The sequence below is a fragment of the Euprymna scolopes genome, chromosome 7 (genome assembly GCF_053919585.1).
Source record: "Euprymna scolopes isolate OS-2025 chromosome 7, ASM5391958v1, whole genome shotgun sequence".
Lineage (NCBI taxonomy): Eukaryota > Metazoa > Mollusca > Cephalopoda > Sepiida > Sepiolidae > Euprymna > Euprymna scolopes.
This window is the reverse complement of record NC_136488.1, coordinates 22,064,608-22,086,089: the sequence shown is the minus strand read 5'-3', so window position 1 is coordinate 22,086,089 and position 21,482 is coordinate 22,064,608. Positions and strand designations below refer to the sequence as shown.

General features: G+C 32.8%; 1 protein-coding gene across 3 annotated transcripts in view; it reads right to left on the bottom strand.

Moving 5' to 3' along the window:
* Nucleotides 1–274: 274 nt before the first annotated feature.
* The window catches only part of LOC145279628 (CXXC motif containing zinc binding protein-like), a 41,594-nt gene continuing 20,386 nt past the window's right edge, over nucleotides 275–21,482 (bottom strand). For 2 of the 3 annotated variants that reach the window (XM_080130842.1, XM_080130844.1), the window contains exons 3-7: nucleotides 16,281–16,337; nucleotides 12,525–12,606; nucleotides 9,729–9,838; nucleotides 6,970–7,035; nucleotides 275–1,514 (exon numbers count right to left, since the gene is read on the bottom strand). In XM_080130842.1, coding sequence (XP_079986968.1) covers nucleotides 1,437–1,514; nucleotides 6,970–7,035; nucleotides 9,729–9,838; nucleotides 12,525–12,606; nucleotides 16,281–16,337 — 393 coding nt within the window. In that variant the 3' untranslated portion in view covers nucleotides 275–1,436. The remainder of the gene's footprint in view (nucleotides 1,515–6,969; nucleotides 7,036–9,728; nucleotides 9,839–12,524; nucleotides 12,607–16,280; nucleotides 16,338–21,482) is intronic. The other variant, XM_080130843.1, reaches the window with a different exon arrangement.

Genomic DNA, 21,482 nt, shown 5'->3' with positions numbered 1-21,482 from the left:
CCCAAACTTTCCCCCTTTTTGAGTTGGCCTTGTGCGTGAATTCTTTGTTCATGTTTGTATTTTAACCTGAATAAAGGATTTGATATCTCAAAGTGTAGTATATGTTTCTAATACAGCACTTCAATTTTTTGTTTTCAGTTAGCTAAGGAGAGGTCCTTCACGACTGAGACAATTTTTATTTTTGTTCCTGTTCTCCACATTAAAAAGCAACCTTGGTGTCTAATTCTGCCCTTGTGGGGAGGCAAAGTAAATAGGAACAATAGTAACAACTACATAATGTCAAACACAACAAATTTATTTTGTTCTTTTTTATTGAACTGTACAAAAAATCATGAAAAGAAAACCACAAAAGAATTGAATGAATCGATATTTTACAAAAGCAAAGAAAAAAAAATGCAAGAAAAATCTTTTTGGTATTGTTCTTGTCTTTCTTTTTGTTTGGCTGACTCATTCAGTTGTGATCAAAATTAATAAAAGAGTTAAATAGAAGATTGCCACTCCATCATGGTGGTTTGAAATCAGAAATTTTAACTAGTTTTAATCTCCTCACAAAAAAATCTCAACATATTATGACCACTTTTATTATTTCTTGAATGATGACAATACTTTGAATATTCGATATGCCATTATTATGATGTTTAATTTGTTTGTATAAAAATATGAATTTGTAATATATTTAAATTTTTTTAGAAAAATTTCCATTTTTAAAAAACAGTTTGAATTAATCTTTCTGTCAAACTCAAGAATTTGCATGGAATTTATTTAATCCATGCAGATAGCAAGCTCTCATTTGGCAACTGAGTTTGACAGAAAGATTCCAGAGTTCAATAATGTATGCCTGAAGAAGGTCAGAGGTTACATGTAATAAGACGTGAAAATAACACTCATAACAAGAACTTTAAATCAATAATACAAATAATTTAAAAACTTCAGAAACATAATTAATAATTGTTTCCAACTTTACAATATAATTATATTTAGTTAATAATTTATAATTAAACTATTTAAAAATATTTTCAAAATAAAAATTTTAAAAAGTTAAATTATAGAAAACAGTTTAATTATTAACAACTAATAAAATCAAATTAGTGAAAACAAATTATTATTTGCAAAAAAAAAAAAATTAAATAAAATAAAAATAAAAAAAAAACAGCAAAATTATAATACAGGATTTTTTTTAATTAACACTTGGCTGAATTTCCAATATTAAACGGAGTGGTAAATTTCTATTTAACCAATAAAAGCAAACTCCTTCTTCTGTTAGATTTACCATTTTTAAAAGAATTCAGTGAATGTCTGTTGTATGACTTGAATCTCCAAATGGTTTTAGTGGACACAAAAGAGACATCTTTTATTCAGCATTTCATCAACCAGGCTAGAAATACAATTGTCATTTGTAGAAGATGAGCCAAACATCTGTTTCAGCAAAATCAATTTCAGGCTTTTATAAACTTGTGCTCTAATTCGTAGACACCAACAGACACGGATGCATTTTCATCATAATCTGTCCAATCCTGAAAAATATCAGACAAAACAAATTTAACGGAATTAAAATCTGTTCAAGGATATAATTAAAAAGAATGCCCTATCTTGAGATCAAACTCGAATTACAGATATTTGGTCTTAACTAAAGATCCATCTGTGTTTTTCAGCCAAATGAAACAAAAATCAAGGGAGATCACTCTAAACTGAACTCCTTTTATCTGGAGACTAGAAGCGACAACAATCCTAATTCATCTTAACACAAGGATGTAATTGGAAGAAAAAAGTTCTATTTTCAGATCAAAAACCTTTTTTTTTTCCTGAATAAAATACTGTGGGAATCACATGGTGATATTGATTTTATCTTTGGAAATTTTACAAATGTATATGCTGGACTCTTGTGTTCATGTCAGACAACTATAAACAGCAGAAAGTTTGCTTGTATATAACATTAGTCAATAATTGTCCATGTCACGTGAAATGTGACCACTGTGTGTGTAATGTTTATAATGGAAAAGCGACCATTAAATATCCGGAATGTTTTGATGTAAACCAATCGGCAAGATAGTCAAAATAGTAATTTGTCGAATGTTGCAAGGGGTGTTATACTTGTTGTTGTTGAACATTCATTCATTCATTTCGTATGAATCAGATGATTATTGTTGGTATTCGTTTCCCCAATATCTTTCTAGTTAGAATTCTTTCTAGAATGACATTGAGTATTTATAGGAGAGACCGCATGAAGGTTGCTAACATTCCTAAATGAAAGTGTTTCTGTGGAACAAATTGGACTCTAACTTAGCACACCCAGGTTGTTAGTTTGTGTCATTAACTACTTAGCCACTTTCATCTCCCTGTGGGTGCTGTAGAATATAGGACTATAGACAATTATAGAAAATTATTACAAATTTTAATATGTAATTATATGTCATAGAAAATTATAATATTTTCATAGACAATTATGAAAAGAATTATAATATATTATTATAAACGATTACAAAAAAATTATATGTCATTGTTATGAGGACTCATCTATTTAGTTATGAATGAACTCTGCTGAGCATTATATAAACCATGGGGAAATATAGTAATCTATTTAGTTATAAATGAACTCTGCTGAGCATTATATAAACCATGGGGGAAATACTGTAATCTATTTAGTTATGAATGAACTCTGCTGAGCATTATATAAACCATGGGGGAAATATCGTAATCTATTTAGTTATAAATGAACTCTGCTGAGCATTATATAAACCATGGGGGAAATATCGTAATCTATTTAGTCATAAATGAACTCTGCTGAGCATTATATAAACCATGGGGAAATATCGTAATCTATTTAGTTATGAATGAACTCTGCTGAGCATTATATAAACCATGGGGGAAATATTGTAATCTATTTAGTTATAAATGAACTCTGCTGAGCATTATATAAACCATGGGGAAATATCGTAATCTATTTAGTTATGAATGAACTCTGCTGAGCATTATATAAACCATGGGGAAATATCGTAATCTATTTAGTTATGAATGAACTCTGGTGAGCATTATATAAACCATGGGGGAAATATCGTAATCTATTTAGTTATGAATGAACTCTGCTGAGCATTATATAAACCATGGGGAAATATCGTAATCTATTTAGTTATGAATGAACTCTGCTGAGCATTATATAAACCATGGGGAAATATCGTAATCTATTTAGTTATGAATGAACTCTGCTGAGCATTATATAAACCATGGGGAAATATCGTAATCTATTTAATTATAAATGAACTCTGCTGAGCATTATATAAACCATGGGGAAATATCGTAATCTATTTAGTTATGAATGAACTCTGCTGAGCATTATATAAACCATGGGGGAAATATCGTAAGCTATTTAGTTATAAATGAACTCTGCTGAGCATTATATAAACCATGGGGGAAATATCGTAATCTATTTAGTTATGAATGAACTCTGCTGAGCATTATATAAACCATGGGGGAAATATCGTAATCTATTTAGTTATGAATGAACTCTGCTGAGCATTATATAAACCATGGGGGAAATATTGTAATCTATTTAGTTATGAATGAACTCTGCTGAGCATTATATAAACCATGGGGAAATATCGTATCTATTTAGTTATGAATGAACTCTGCTGAGCATTATATAAACCATGGGGGAAATATCGTAATCTATTTAGTTATGAATGAACTCTGCTGAGCATTATATAAACCATGGGGGAAATATCGTAATCTATTTAGTTATGAATGAACTCTGCTGAGCATTATATAAACCATGGGGAAATATCGTAATCTATTTAGTTATGAATGAACTCTGCTGAGCATTATATAAACCATGGGGAAATATCGTAATCTATTTAGTTATGAATGAACTCTGCTGAGCATTATATAAACCATGGGGAAATATTGTAATCTATTTAGTTATGAATGAACTCTGCTGAGCATTATATAAACCATGGGGGAATATCGTAATCTATTTAGTTATGAATGAACTCTGCTGAGCATTATATAAACCATGGGGAAATATTGTAATCTATTTAGTTATGAATGAACTCTGCTGAGCATTATATAAACCATGGGGGAAATATCGTAATCTATTTAGTTATAAATGAACTCTGCTGAGCATTATATAAACCATGGGGAAATATTGTAATCTATTTAGTTATGAATGAACTCTGCTGAGCATTATATAAACCATGGGGGAAATATCATAATCTATTTAGTTATGAATGAACTCTGCTGAGCATTATATAAACCATGGGGAAATATAGTAATCTATTTAGTTATGAATGAACTCTGCTGAGCATTATATAAACCATGGGGGAAATATCGTAATCTATTTAGTTATGAATGAACTCTGCTGAGCATTATATAAACCATGGGGAAATATTGTAATCTATTTAGTTATGAATGAACTCTGCTGAGCATTATATAAACCATGGGGGAAATATCGTAATCTATTTAGTTATAAATGAACTCTGCTGAGCATTATATAAACCATGGGGAAATATTGTAATCTATTTAGTTATGAATGAACTCTGCTGAGCATTATATAAACCATGGGGAAATATCGTAATCTATTTAGTTATGAATGAACTCTGCTGAGCATTATATAAACCATGGGGAAATATTGTAATCTATTTAGTTATGAATGAACTCTGCTGATCATTATATAAACCATGGGGGAAATATCATGATCTATTTAGTTATGAATGAACTCTGCTGAGCATTATATAAACCATGGGGAAATATTGTAATCTATTTAGTTATGAATGAACTCTGCTGAGCATTATATAAACCATGGGGAAATATCGTAATCTATTTAGTTATAAATGAACTCTGCTGAGCATTATATAAACCATGGGGAAATATTGTAATCTATTTAGTTATGAATGAACTCTGCTGAGCATTATATAAACCATGGGGAAATATCGTAATCTATTTAGTTATGAATGAACTCTGCTGAGCATTATATAAACCATAGGGGAAATATTGTAATCTATTTAGTTATGAATGAACTCTGCTGAGCATTATATAAACCATGGGGAAATATCGTAATCTATTTAGTTATGAATGAACTCTGCTGAGCATTAAATAAACCATGGGGAAATATCGTAATCTATTTAGTTATGAATGAACTCTGCTGAGCATTATATAAACCATGGGGAAATATTGTAATCTATTTAGTTATGAATGAACTCTGCTGATCATTATATAAACCATGGGGGAAATATCATAATCTATTTAGTTATGAATGAACTCTGCTGAGCATTATATAAACCATGGGGAAATATCGTAATCTATTTAGTTATGTGTGAACTCTGCTGAGCATTATATAAACCATGGGGGAAATATCGTAATCTATCGCAAGACTATAGGCTGTTTAATTAACAGTCGAAATACTTCCTTTTTTTAAATTTTTTTTTTTTACTCACATTCACCCCTTACAAGGGATATCGCCATTTAGACGTAAGGGGCTAATAATTGGGACTATGCCTAGGAAAGATTGACAAGCTGTTGGTTTATGTTACATTTAAACTTCTGCATATCAGTACAGCCATAGAAGCAGGTAGCAGGAAGGGAATTCCAAAGTGTAGCTGTTCGAGGGAAGAAACGATTAGAATAGAAAGATTTCTGGCATTTAGGGACCTTAACAGTGAAGGGGTGAGATTTTGTTGCTAAGCGTGTTTGTTGGGGATATGTACGTCGAGGATGCACAAGTGCAATGAGTTCATCAGTGCACATTCCATTAAAATAGGCATAGGGATGCAACATTGCGACGATGGGACTAGGGTTGGAGTTTAATTGAGAAAGCAGGGCCTATTAGATTTAAGACTCTTGTTTGGGCCCTATCCAGGAGAGACTAGTGGTAGATGCGCCAGCCTAGATGTGGCAACAATACTTCTTGCATGGGCGAATGGTGGTCTTGTAGAGGTACAGGATACTCTCAGGTGTGAGTAGTCTTCTAGTGGTGGGCAATTCATTCTGTTGAAAATTGCAGACAAATATCGTTCACACTTTGTAAAAATATCCATTTAAATAATTGAATCTTTATAATTTTTATTCAGAACAAAATGATTAAAAGGAGACAAACCATTATTTAAAAGCAAAAAGGGGAATTACACTAATTGAATAATTATGACAAATTTAATAGAAAATTTAATAAGGAAAATGGTCAAATTGCTGGTCATCATTAGGGCTATGAAAGCAGCATATTCTTTTCTTTGTTTTGATTCTCAAGTATATATCCATTGATATCTTATATGTTTTTATGTAGAGTGATGTGGTCCTTAGTTGATTGTGTCTGTGTCGGATATATACTCAAGAGTAAAAACAATGGAAAGAATATACTGTTGTCATAGCCCTAGTTATAAGATACTTTGATAACCCTTACAAAGAATAACAATGAAAATATTTGAATTAATTGCTATATTAAACCATTGTTTGAGTTTGATAGTAAAGTTGAGATGAGGTGGGCAAGAATGTTTCTGAATATTTTAGATAAGGATTGAATATTCATATTTGGATTCTTCAGACTACTGTTCTCATCTTTAGTGTTATTTTCACAACTTCAGTTGATGTAACCTCCGACTGTTATTCAGTTTAAGTTTAACTCAAGAATCTTTCGGTTAAACTCAGTTGACAGATAGAGAGCATGCTATTGGTTGAATAAGATCATATGAAGTTAGAGAGAAGGTATTTTTGAAATAGTCAATGAAAGTTAATTAGTGAAATGTTAAACTAACAGTATGTGGCAGTAAAGATATTTATCTCACGGTTACCTGAAGAAAAGAAACAAACAGTGTAAAATTTTAAAAAAGACATCGTTGGAAATTGTGATGTTGAGCTAATAAACTAATATTTTAATTTTCATGCTTATCAATTCATCAGTGTGGTCAAATCACTGCGAAGAGTAAAATCCAAGATGGCTACCTCAGATCTTGTTGAACAAGTGGAGTGCATAAAAGTAATACTTACGCCTTCAGCAAAGGAAACATCTTTAAATTTCATGCCAGATTCTGAACTTTCAGCAATAAAACCAACCTTTAAGAAAAAGACAAAAAAAAATATAAAATAATTAGAGTTTTTTTTTTTTTTTTTACATGGGGGTCACCACTTATCAAGGCCCAGGAGCCACTCGGGGATAAGGGTTATTGTGTGTACACTAATCAGTGGGATAGTATCGTAGTAATAGTTAGTATTGGGGATTTGATAAAGTGTCATTACTTAAGGGAGCAGTTCATCAGGAATTTGTTTGTGTTGGACTTGAAGACATCCAAGTTGAATTCGGGGGGGGGGGGGAAACAGGCAAGCGGCAGAGAGTTCCACAGCCGTGCAGTTCTGAGAAAGAAGCTTTGTTCATGGAATCTATATTTTGATTTAGGCACGGATAAAGAGTGGGGAAAATTATTGACAATGGTTTCAGCTAGTTGGGTGTTTTTCGTGAAAGATTGGCGGGGGGGGGCAGAGAATGGAGCTCAGACAAGCACTTGCCATGGAAATAACGATAAAACAGAGACAGGCTCGCAACGTCTTTTCTGTGGGAGAGAGGTTGCAGGGAAGAGAAAAGGTCATCCCCCACCAAGCCATAAAGTCTATTTTCTTCTGACTTGTTTATTTTTTTTACCTGAAAGACGAAAGAGATATAGAGTTGAGCTGATGAATTTGAAATGAAAAGTAAAATTATCATTCATTATCATATTTGTGTAAAATTCTATTTTACATGCTGGCATGTGTTGGATGGCTTTTAGAAATTGACTTCAAAACTAACCTATCTCTGGCCAGGTTCTTATTTATTCCTCTTTCCCTCAAGTCCATCCTTATCACTTTCTCCCATGTTTCCTTGTAAACTCGGCTATTCTGTATCTACTACCAAGAACTCCCATGCATTCTTTCAAAAGAGTGAAAATAATATCAATATATACTGATAATAAACCTCATGTCTAGAATCATTGCAATTTTGATCGAAACCTATTAAAGGAGTTTATTTTTAGAAAATGTGTAATCTTTATGGTTTAGGCTTAAGGGATCTTAAGAAGACATCCAAATTAAAAAAAACTTGCTTAATTGATATGAAATTACTATGGATCAAATTCAAATGTGCTTATATTATGCCCCTTAAAAATTCTTTCCAATATTAAGAAACTGAAATTTGAGGAGTACTTATTACTTAATATTTAAATATAGGGGAGCTATCGTCCCCTCACATGCCCATTTTTCTTTCAAGAATTGGTAGATATAATTTACATAAATAAGTACATATTCCATATATTTACATAAATAAGTACATATTCCATATATTTACATAAATAAGTAAATATTCCATATATTTACATAAATAAGTACATATTCCATATATTTACATAAATAAGTACATATTCCACATATTTACATAAATAAGTACATATTCCATATATTTACATAAATAAGTACATATTCCACATATTTACATAGTTCATTGTTCTACATGTTGCAACATAAATAAGTACACATTTTTAATTAAAGACAGTTATATTTGACAACTTTCAATATTTTTTTAATGGAAATTGGTCTAGATATATATATATATATATATTTTTTTTTACACGGTGTCACCACTTATCAAGACCCGGAAGCCACTCAGGGATAAGGGTTATTGCAAGTACAGTACGTTAGTGTGGAGATTTGATGAAGTGTTTAATTTGTTAACGTTGGACTTGAAGACATCCAAGTTGTAGTCAGGTAGGAAGCAGGCAGACGGAACAGAGTTTCACAGGCATGCAGTTCTAAGAAATATCCTTATTTAAAAGTTTAAAGTTATCACAAAACTTTGGCAACAGAAATGAAGTGCACTAAAAACTTTGAAAAACGTACTATTATTACATCATGCCTACTTACAGAAAATAACTTTTGTTTATAAAAACAGCCGACTTTATTTGACAAATGGCGTGTGACAGAGTGTGAGAGAGAGGATGGTGGTGGGTTTTAGTGGTATCAGTTGGAATGCAGTCAACACATATCCACATCCCAAAAAAACAAATATGGTTTCGTCCAGACTCACCTGTTTTTATTTAGTTTTGCAGTGACTTTTTGAATAGGATTTCGATTCATAATTCTTGTTTTCTTTATTTATTGTTTCTGTTTGCCATATGATTTGTTCAGTTTATGTTGACATTTGATTTGGTTGCGTCAGAGTTCAATACCCAGGATAATCTTGTTTTCATTTTGTTTGTTTCGGATGTCCAGACCCCTGATGCAATACTCTGGTATTAAGTAAAGTTGACAATGGCAGCAACAACTCTACGCTATCACTGTTTGAGCATGTTATGGGAGAGTGGTTTGCCTAAATAAATGGAGTGATAGAGACGAACCATTTTGTGAAACCATTTGTTAATAGAGGAAAATATATGTTCATATGACAAATATTCTAGTCATTTATCTAAAGCTAAAAAGCCCACACTGTGTCACATATTTTTTCCGATACTTTAAATATGGAAACCACACATTTGCAAGCTGCCTAGAAATGAAAATCTATAGTGTATATAAGGCTACAAATTTGTCTTTGCGACATTGAGGTAAAAATGATAATGGAGAAATAATAACGATGTAAGAGAGTTGAGTGGATAGAGATTTCTGTTTCCGGTTAACGTTTCCTGTTTACGTCTTGCTAAAATAGAATTATCACAAAGCAAACATGGTCCAATCGATGTGGTGACTTGATGTCAGCCTTGCAAAGCCATCTTAAGATCAGTACTTACCGTTGGTTGGAAGTCAACAGGCTCAATCCCCCGGCAGTCAAACACGACCATCGTAACAAACTTGTTATCATTTTCAATATTGTATGAACCAATGGAATCACGAATGATATCTGAAAGCAGAAGTTGAAAGGGAAAACAATATCAATATTCGAAAACTTTACATATTTTTTTAAAGATAAAAATGATAAAATTGCATGGCTACTCAGCATTACACAGAATGCTTTGTGTACATATTTCTCCAAGTCCCGAGCTCCTATATTGCAATAATTATTCATATTTTTAATTGATTAAGGGGAGATAACTTTAAAAGTAGGTTTTTTTTTTCAGTACTTATACAGTTTAATCAAGACATTAAAAAATGAAAATATCGAAAAAGTTATATTATATATATTCGTTTTGGACTGAAGTTCTCCGGAAAAAAAATTGCACTTAATTTGATTGAGTAGTTGTTTTTGTTTTTTTTACAGAGGAAAAACACGTTTTTATGATGGCGTGCTGAAGGTAGCCATGATGGATTTTTAGAACACACCACAGGGAGATAACTCAGTCTAAAGCGCCGACACTCCCTCCCCATCTTATATCATAGCTTTTCTTCTTAAAAATCGAAACCTAGCTACCTTTTGATCGGTATCATAAATTGTTTTTTCGCTGTAAAAAAACTACTTGATCAAATTAAGTGAATTTTTTTTCGGAGAACTTCATTCCATAACGGATACATACAATATAACTTTCTTTTTTTTTTTCGATATTTCCATTTTTTAATGTCTCGATTAAACTGTACAAGTACCTTTTTCCTTCTTGATTTCTTGAAAGAAAGACCCCCCCCCCATTCCATAGCCATTAATTTGATTCCTGGTGACCTCATGTAAACAAATATTACAGTATTTTTATGATCGAGGTTATACTATAACAGAATATGTAAAGCTTATAAATATCTTTGGGGAGTGAGACAAAACTGTCCACCTGTGGGACTCTTCCACTCACCATCTTTTCGTGCCAATTACAATATGGTCGTCTCCAAGTCTAATGCAAACAAGTTCCAGCCGTCGCCTTAACTAATCAAATTATACCAAATTTCCACTACTGTCTATTACTATGCTGTTGTTCAGATGACTACAGTACACCCATTAATCTTTATCCTCGAGTGGCCTTTGGGTATTGATAAGTGTTGATCCCTTGTAAAACAAACAAACAAAATACAACTTTCTATTATATAATGCACAAACGAAACGAAAGATTGAATAAAAACTGAAATCATAAACATTGAAACAAGTCTAATGCAAACAAGTCTAATGCAAACAAGTTCCAGCCGTCGCCTTAACTAATCAAATTATACCAAATTTCCACTACTGTCTATTACTATGCTGTTGTTCAGATGACTACAGTACACCCATTAATCTTTATCCTCGAGTGGCCTTTGGGTATTGATAAGTGTTGATCCCTTGTAAAACAAACAAACAAAATACAACTTTCTATTATATAATGCACAAACGAAACGAAAGATTGAATAAAAACTGAAATCATAAACATTGAAACAAGAAACTGAATGTAAAACGGTTCAGGGGAGGTAACTCTGAAAAGTGCAATCTTTATCTGGCACTCACAAAACCCAACCTTATTTGATGACAAATCAGCTCTCAATTTGCATACACAAACTAATTTGATACATATTTTTAAAAGACTGACGTTAAAACTAAAATAAAGGATTTCAAGCCTTTAAAAGATCATTTTTATGCATCAAATCCAAAGGAATTTTAGGATCTGGATTTTAAATATACATTTTGTTGGTATGGTTAAATAAAACAACACATTTAACAAACTGAACTAACACATAGAAATAATACCAACATAGGAAAATATTTATTTATGCTGTGTTTGTCTATATTTGCTTCCCCAGACAAAAGGTTGGTTCTTAATGTATGCAAAAATTCCGTTCATCAAAAAGGAGCACTCTAGATTGGCACAAAAATAAAAATTATCTCAGTCTTAAATGATTTCCTTTCTTACTGACCTAGCACAGAAAAGATGAAGTGTAGTATAAGAACTCTTTGCTCCTGTATCTGTCTGCCCAGTGATGTAATTAGAAACAATGACCTATCTTGAAATCAAGCACAACTTTGACTAGAAGCTTAGAAGAAGTGCAACGATGGCATTAAATATGCATTTGGGGGTAAAAGGTACCATAATATTATGAGGGGTTTACAATCACATCCAAAGACAACATTTTACTTGATTTCATTTATAGTTTGAAAAATATAGAAAGGAAAAAAAGTTTCTTGTCCAGAATTCTTCCTATATCAAAAAACAAAAATAAAGAAAAATCGCTATGATGTACGTGCCTGTGACAAAATGAAAATATATTTTAAAAAATCATGTAAATTGATCAGGTTTTATTTTTAAATAAGAAAATTAAATTTTATAAGTAACCAAGGAGTGACTGACTCGCATGTCATAAAAAAAAAATCAAGAAACAAAGGGAGATAATTCATACTTATTAAATTTATGTTGTAATATTTACGAATTCCCATTAATCACTTAAAAATGATTTTCTTTATAAAACAAAACTACTTCATTAATTTATGTGATTTTTGGAATACGATATGTCTTTATTTTTGATTTTCAATATATGAGAAATTCTTGACTAGAACTGAAAAAATATTAAAAATTGTAATTGTCTTCATTTATTCCTATGCAATGTTAAGGTATTTGCTAGTGATTTTATAAATGCAGATGTTAAAATATATATATTTTTTGTCATTTAACACTGTAGTTATGCATAAAAAAGAAATAACTTACCCATGGAATTATCTCGACTACAAAGTTGGCATTTAATCACTAGGTTTGCTGATCCACGACTGCCTTTCATTGAAGTTGTTTCCTGGAAATAAAATTGAATTCTATAAAAAATATTGTGTATATGAACATGGTGTGTACAGAGTATAAAATCAGCAAATCGACTTCAAATTCCATTGGATCTGCTATAATCATTTAAGCCCTGATATTACAGAGAAAGGTATGAACCCATCCCCCTTTCAAGTAAATAAGTAATTTTTATTCAATCAATGGTTTACTCTGTTGGTTTTAGCTTAAACAATAAATATTGCAAACAATTAATTGAACACAAGTTGATATTGGACATAGTGCACAAGGGATGTTCATACTTTTTCTAGTGTTTTCCTTCTTAAATTAGTTGCCCTACCAAGGATTGAACATCTAGTCTAATCTACTGTTTCATCTGACAGATGAGAGATTGATTCATACGTTTTCTCAATGGAATTAAAAATTGACTTTGCGGTCATTTTTGCTATTAAACTTACAGCACCTGCTATAATCTAATGGTCATCAATCGAAGAACTGACCATATTCAACATTGCTCGATTCATGATTTGATAAGAATTGCGTCAACATAAGAGTTCACGAATCAAAATCAAGAAGTGGACATTGTTTTAAGAAAAGCTCAACAAGAACAGTTATCTACCTCTAATACAAAAACCTGATGAGCAAATAAGGATCTGTCAGTAGTTGGATGTTCCCTGAGAACCTCAGCCATAGCCTGTGTCAGACTAAACTAATCAATATCTTCTATCAGATGCATTGCACCTGTGTGCTAGCAGAAGTCATAAGGGGTCTTCTTGTATCTCATGATCTGACTGACCATGGGCACACCTTATATAATAATATTTAGTTGTGAGGTTGCCGATTTAGTATGGTATCTTTTAATGTATGGTTAAAAATTATGTCGCATGGAATTTTCTGAGAAAAAATTGTAAGAGCTATGTATCCTGTCAGTGACGTCACAGAGGCAGAAAGTCGCTAAACTGATGTAACTATTTACTATGCCTCCCCACGGGACAGAGTTAGACACCAGGGTCGTTTTTTAACGTGGAGAAAAGGTACAAAAATAAAAATTGTCTCAGTCGTGAAGGATTTCTCCTCCACTGAAAGAGAACAAGAAATAGAAGTGCAGCATCTGAAGAACAGATACTACACTTTGATCTTGCCCAAAAGGCCAAGTAGGTGAATACAGTAGAGGTTTCAATTCTTGCTCAGAATTTTCTCTATATTAAAAAAACAAAATACATACATCTGTATCATGTATGCATGACAAAACAACTATCATATTCCAAAAATCACATACTGATCAATTAGTTTTATTTTTATAAAGAAAATTATTTTTAATCGATTAATTGGAGTTTGTAGGCATTACAACATAAATCTCATAAGTTTGAATTGTTGAGTTATCTCCCTGTTTCTTGAAATTTTCTTTAGATTATTTTCAAGATAACGATGCAAGACAGTTGCTCCTCTTACTCATAAAATGTTATTTTCTTAGTTAAAAATAAAACTACTCGATCAATTTATGATTTTTGGAATATGATATTTTGGTTTTGCTATAGCTATATGCATCATACAGTTTTTTCTTTCTTTTTTTTTTTTAATATACGTGGAATTCTGGATAAGAACCAATTTTTCACTTTCGATTGAATAGGAACAGAGAGCAATCAACTTGGATAGCTGCTGCTGCTTACCCCCCCCCCCCCCCTCCATCTCTATGAGGGAAGAGGTTGGAAGTTTTATGCATATACATGGCTCCTATGAAGAAAGAATGAAGCTCTTTATATAACCAATTGCATTTGTTCATATTTCTTTTTATTAATAACATTTATAAAAGTTATTATTTAAGTAAAGATAATACAGAGAGGAGAAGATGAGAACTTCAGCTGACATCTCACCACTGCGGCTACAAAAATTTGGCTAGTTGATTCTGTCAATGAAGTGAATGCAGTACTGAGATGTTTAATGAACACAGATGACCTGAAAACCAACAGCTCTCTAAATTCATATTCTCCAACTTCCTACGGGTGTTGCTTACTTGGACTTTGGAACCTCTGCATCCTGCAACATACAAGGCAGTCAAATTATACCATCATTTTCAGTTTGAAGCCAGATTCACAGCATCCCTCAAGCTTCTTTCTACTGCAAATAAATTTCTCTCCATTTTCTGGTTCCCGTTCATTTTTGGTCTTCCACTTTTTCCTTTTCCATCAGGGGTCAATTAGAAAACTTGGTTGCCAATCTTCTCTAGAGCCAATCTTACGATATGTCGAAACCAGCCTAGATTTAATTTGCAGATTATAGATGATATTACCTGTTGGTTAGTGCGGTCTTTGACTTCTTGGTTGGTAATTCAATCGCTCCATTTGATCCCTAGAATCTTTCTTAGGCACTTGGAATCAAATGTATCTAATTTTCTCTCTTGGTTAATTTGGAGATATCAAGTTTTACTTCTATATAGTAGCATTGATAGGACTCTGCTGTTATAAAATATTGATTTAGATCTGAGGGTGAATTTTTTGGTTTCTCCAGATCTTATAAAGTTGGTTAAATGCTGCTAAGGCCTTATCTATCATACACTGTAACTTATAGTCCGTACTGGCTTTCTTGTCTATGAAGCTTTCTAAGTATGTGTTGTGTGTCAAAAATATGGTTAATGCGGTACTTGCTTGAACCAACTTGCTTGTGTTCAAAAGTGCAGAAAGCTCGAAAGGTAAAGGCTGACAGGCTTCGAACTCGTTAACTTCGGGTTGGATGCATTGCACATGCGTGCTAGCAGGGGTCATAAGGCAGGTCAGTGCATGTTGAGTCCAAGTTGTGTTGATGGGATTTGTCACCCCCACACCACACCTTAAAATAATTAGAGGACACACATGTGTTTCCAGGTAGTCAGAGAGTTTTTTAGCCAAGAATCAAAGTCAGTCAGAATGAGAGCGGCTTGCAGTCAAGATAAGAAAGCAGAAAAGAAGAAAGAGATCTGAATCGATTCAACGATGCAGAGGTCCTCCTAGAAATGAAGAAGATCCTAAATAAAGGCTGTCTACAAATAATAATATACAGTAGTGTTTTAAGAGCCTGATTTGATTTCCAGATTGAAGGCAGCTGTCAGAGGGGGACCAACTGAAGAAAAGAGAAAAGGTACGTGTCTTAAGATCTCCTTATAGACTGCATGTATGTGACACCCACAGGCACACCCATGACTATGCACACACAAAGACAGAGGATGAACGGTCATGCCATAATTATATAGACCGCCATGCATGAACTATACACACAGTTACATAACAGGCGAAGTTGTCAAATATAACTATTTCTTTTGGTTGATAAAAACGTTTGGAGGTGGCTGATGTGTCCCATAGAGTATGTTTTGAGTTTTATTAGCATTGATATATAGAGACCAATGCTCCCTGCTTCAGCTTGGACCTTAAGAGGTTAATGTTTGTAAGACACAATTCTCATATTCAATTCAGCACGTTTCTTGTTGATGATATATGGTCAATATGTATTTGTTTCGGTTTTCTACATTATTATAAGGCATACAAAACTATGAAGATGACCAAGAGATCAAATCAGACTGCTTTTAAGCAGAGTGCAATATTTCTGTCAGTCAAATATCGACACCAGTGAAAAAGTTCAACACTTCTTAAATATAATCATGAAAAAAGATCATAAAATAAAGATAAAAACTGTGACAAGTTGGAATTAATTAATTCTTACCTCTAAACACAAATACACAAATCGGTCTGTGACTTCTCCGCAGTTAGCACATTTCACCTATAAATAGTAGAAAGATTTTGTCTCAATCAAAAGTATATAAAAAAAAAAATGACTTTGCGCTTAAGAAAAAAAAAAAAAAAAAATCGACTCTTGGATTCTTTTTCTTATCAAATCTTTCTTGGATTTCATGAATTAGATCCATCACTCTTTCTGTTTCTCATAAAGTTGGTTCCCTTTATCGCTATAAACACTTTCAGGTTTCCATCAATTCCTCCTTTTTTTTAATACCTCATTGTAATACAGTTTCCTATTCCAGTAGTTTCTTTTCAAGAATTGCAAGCTTGTGGAACTCACGTCCTGCTAAGTGTTTTCTTCCTACCTACAGTTTTGTTTTTCAAGACTAAGTTTAATAAGTATCTCCTGTTTTTGTGATAATCATCTTTAGTTATCATTAGCTCCTTACATCAAGTGGCTTCATGCTTTGTCTGGACCAATTTCTATTAAAAAAAAAGAAGCTATTTCATAGCTGGCAGTGCATGAGAGTTTTTTTTTTACTTAAAAACATGATTTTATTGATTGCATTTTTAAAACAAAATTAAGTTAATAAAAATGCATCAATCTAATTTGATGACAAGAGAGCTGGGAGTGACCATGTTGATTAAATATTTTTTCCAGGAGTGACAACTGAATTCGACTTACAGAGGCTTTATTTGTATTCAAAATAATCACAACTTTTTAATCATTAAAAATTGTAAAATTTGATTTTCTTGATTAAAAAAACCCAAACTACTTGATCAAGTTACATGATTTTTGGAATATGACATCTTCATTCCGTAGCAATATGTGCATCAGAAATATTTTTCTAAATTTGTTTTTTTTTTAAATAAGTATAATTCTATATAAACACCAAAATTTTTACGCAAATCTATTTCTATGCAAAGCATATTAACATAGTTGATATTTTTTTTTTTAAGATGTGTTTCTATAATAAAAAGTTTACAAATACTTGCATGAAACACAAACTTTCCAGATGAATGCACGTGAAAAACTACATAATATAATGAGGCACATTTAAATAATTTGTTTTGAATTCAGGAAATATAAAAAGTTGGATGAAAATTACTTAAATTTTTACAAACCGTTATGAAATCAACAGACAAGAACACCTGCCTCTGCCTGTGTTCCTTATAACTTCCCAAATCATAATTACAAATAAGTTTCATTTTATTAGAACTTAGCAAGCGAAAGAGAGTAATGGGGATGTAATACTTAGAATAAAAATAAATTAGAAAAATAAGGGGGAGGTAGAGATTAACTGGAGATAAAAAAGAGAACAATAAAGATGGTCTACAAGGAAGAAGAGGCACCTGCCAGAGTTGAGGTATTGCAACAAATGTAATCAACTAAATGTACAAAGTTTTTCTTGTATTGGTCGTTTTATTTTCATGAGTTTGTATGCTGTTATTTATTTGCTTCCCACCATGGAAAGATGTGACACAAGGTCAGAAAAGTGGGGAAAGTCAAGCCAGTACCCCTAAAGGAGTCACACTTTGGCCTACTAAAAATTGGCTGAGCCGTCCCATTGGTATTCCTTGGTAAGGAAGCTTCAGACAGTAAGCAATAAACTCACTCTACCTGAAAGACGAGAGGCAGTGGCCTGGGAAGGTGAACATCCTAGAATTGTACAGGATGTTTTAACCATTCCTCAGTCAATAAAGAAAAGGCTATTTCAAAAATGGCTCAAACTCTGTTGGCTTTGGTGCAGTTCGCATAAGATACAGAAGCCATCTTAATCAAAAACATTGTCTGACAGAGAGAGAGAGAGGGGGGGGGGAGAAGAAACTAAATTTGATTTCTGCCACCACCACTTTTGATAAAAACAGAAATAAATGACAAAAATATTCTTGCAAATCTTTGATGACGATAGTCGTTGTCATGAAAAACCATGTTGCACCTGAACTCTGACGGAATGTTAGAAGTATCATGCAAATTTTTGCAAAGGAAAGAGAAATTAAACAAGCTACACTCTTCAATACTTAGATGAGCACTTGGAGGAATTTTTAAAAAATGGTTGAAGTCAAATCAATACAGAATCAATTACAAATACATCAGAACCGTTTTTACATTATCAAAATATATGCTCTGAAAATAAACATTTTATATATAAGTCGGTTATATCCATGCCAATGGTGTTTGATACTTAAGTAGTGATTAGTGCATATATACCAGGCTATACTGATAGGTCTCTTGTACACTCAACGTACAAACCTCCTGACAAACCAGTTTAGCAACAAAATTCTACCCTTTTACTCTAGATACCGGAAAACTTTCTACACTTAATAGCTTCTTCATTGACAAGGTGCCTTCAGTAAGTTTCCAGACTGTTTTTGTACAGGTATTTAAAATTGTCGTAGACTCTTGAAAATTTAGTATGTTATTGCTATTCATCTTATGAGATGACTGACCAATTTTTATGATTTCAGGTTTAAATGAACAGTTACAGCAGGAATTAGAATACACTCTACTAAAGCTTAGTTGTCACAGGTGGTAAATTTCAAAAATGTAATTTTGACATGAGGACACTTTAGAAGAACGATATGCAATAAAATTCTGTTTTAAATTTGGAAAAAAATGTCACAAAAATGTACGGAATGCTTCAGACTGCTTTTGGATCATCTTGTGTGAACCAAGCATCAGTTTTTGAGTGGCATAAGATATTCAAGGAAGGCAAGGAGTCTGTGAGAGGTGTGGGAGGAGTAAGGCAGTCAGAATACTAGAGTTGATTGGCTAAATAAAGAACTTCATGGATAAGAATTGTCATGTGATTAGAAACAATAAGTGCACAGTTTGATGTCAGTGTGAGAACTATATACATGATTATTCGTGAAGAACTAAAGATGCAGAAGATTTACACAAAGTTTGTTCAAAAGATGCTCAGAGAAGATCAGAAAGGTGTTATGACAGCAGGTAGATGGTCAAGATTATCAATTCAGATCCTGCAGTTCTTGACTCTCTGGTGACCTGTGATGAAAGCTGGATCTACTACTATGACCCAGAGACCAAGAAACAGTTCTCAGTGGAAGCATATTGGTTCTTCCAAATCCAAGAAGGCCAGTCAGAGCAAATCCATCCAGAAACTTATGATGATCCCTTTTTTTTGACAGCATGGACATGATCTACATGCACGTAGTTCCCACTGGGCAGACAGTCAACAAGGAATACTATGTTGAGATTTTAAGAGAGTTCAGGAGGAGATTCCGTCGGAAGAGGCCAGCATTCTTCAAATTGGGTCAGTGGCATTTCCACCAGGACAATGCACCAGTCCACAACTTGTCACAATCTATTTGACCAAGATGGGCATCAAGACAGTTCCTCACCCTCCCTATAGTTCAGACCTTGCTCTCTGTGACTTTTGGTTATTCCCTAACCTCAAGGAAAACCTTAGGGGCTATTGTTATGAGACAATTGAGGAAATGAAAGAGGCTGTGATTAGGGTCATTGACACACTCACACAAGAGGACTTCCATGGAGCCTTCCAGAAGTTGTTGGAATGGCTCAACAAGTGCGTTGCAGCTGAAGGAGATTACTTCAACAGAGACCAGAGTTTCATGTGTGTACTATCAATGAAAGTGCGCATACAAAAAAGTCTGGAAACATATTGAAGGTATGTTGTATTGTTACTCAGCTTACGACAGTCCCCTCTTATACCGGATCCCAAATAGTAGCTCCCTATGACCAAGTGGCAATATGCCTTCTTTGGGGAGAAAAAGAATATAAAAAACAGGTCTACAATTATTTGCAGTATTTACAGTGTACACAATGCAGAAATCCCATAAAATAATTTAAAAAATTTTTTAGTAGAAGTAAATAAAAACATAATTGATTTATCTGGGCAACATAAGTTAAATTTAATTGTCACATAAAACAAAGACAAACCAAGTCAGCTAATTGCCTAAATAAAAGTCGAGAGACGATGCAGAAATACTGGCACACCATGTAATGTTGATTACTGCTAAGAAATAGATTGTTTAAGTCCTCCAGCTTAGTGTCTGTGTCTTGAGGTCCAAGTAATGTTTATTGCATTTATGCATGAAATAAAAATAAAAGAAAATCGGATGTATAATTAATGTTAACACTAATAAGCATTGCAGTTTGAGTAATTGTAAAAACAGAAAACAAAGACTGGAAAGAAACTTACGAGATAATTTGGTAATCTCCACCTGTATATATATATATATATATATATATATATATATATATATATTATATAATAAATAAATAAAATTGTGCAGCCACAGCGTAAATCACTCATGTCTTTCCAATAAACGGGAAAAATAGTGCAGAGTATTTTCAAAGTTTGTTTTGTGAACAATGTTGGGGTCATTTATGCATATTCTACAAATGTTCTTGTGAAGAATAATATTGTTTTTTCTTTGTATTCTTAACAATTGAAAAACAATTTTCTTTAGTGTATTTAGTAGCCATTTTTATTAAGTATAGTAATCAATGTGAACTGTTTGAATGCACAGTGTAAACCAAAAAAGTGACTTAAATAAGATTTCTTTCATAATCATTATAGTGTGATGGGTGGTGGTAAGAGTAGCTATGACTGAGAAAGAGTTAACTTTGCAGATTCCCTCTGAGATTTATAATCAAAGTAAAAACAGTTAAGCAAATTAAACCCAAAAATTGATGAAATCTAATAATACAAATATTTTTCCAGAGCGAAAGTAAGACCTCCTATTTTTTAATTAAAAAACTAAAACATTGAAGAGCTACAAAGACAAGTGTGGTCCATTAAAATGAGTGATCTTTTGTGCTCCAGAATTTATATTTCTACATAGTCACTTTTGCTGGTGATGAACAATGCCTCTGTCATAAAAGGCCAGAGCACTCAGATCTGCCATGACTATGAAATTGACAAACACATTTCACTATGCTGACATTAATTACACATCGGCTTCGTAAACGTTCCTCAGGTCTCAATTAATGTGGATCAGTTCAATTTTTCAAGTTGTTGGTAATCTGGTAATCATAAAAACTAAATAATCCTTAACATTTGAGTTTGTAACTTCAAATAATTTTCAAAATATTGCAGGTTTAAGACTCCAAGTGTGTCACAATTAGCTGTGAAATCACAATATTAGAAAATTACATTTTTAGTCGCGTGCAAGCGACTCTATATGTCACTCCGTCGGTCGG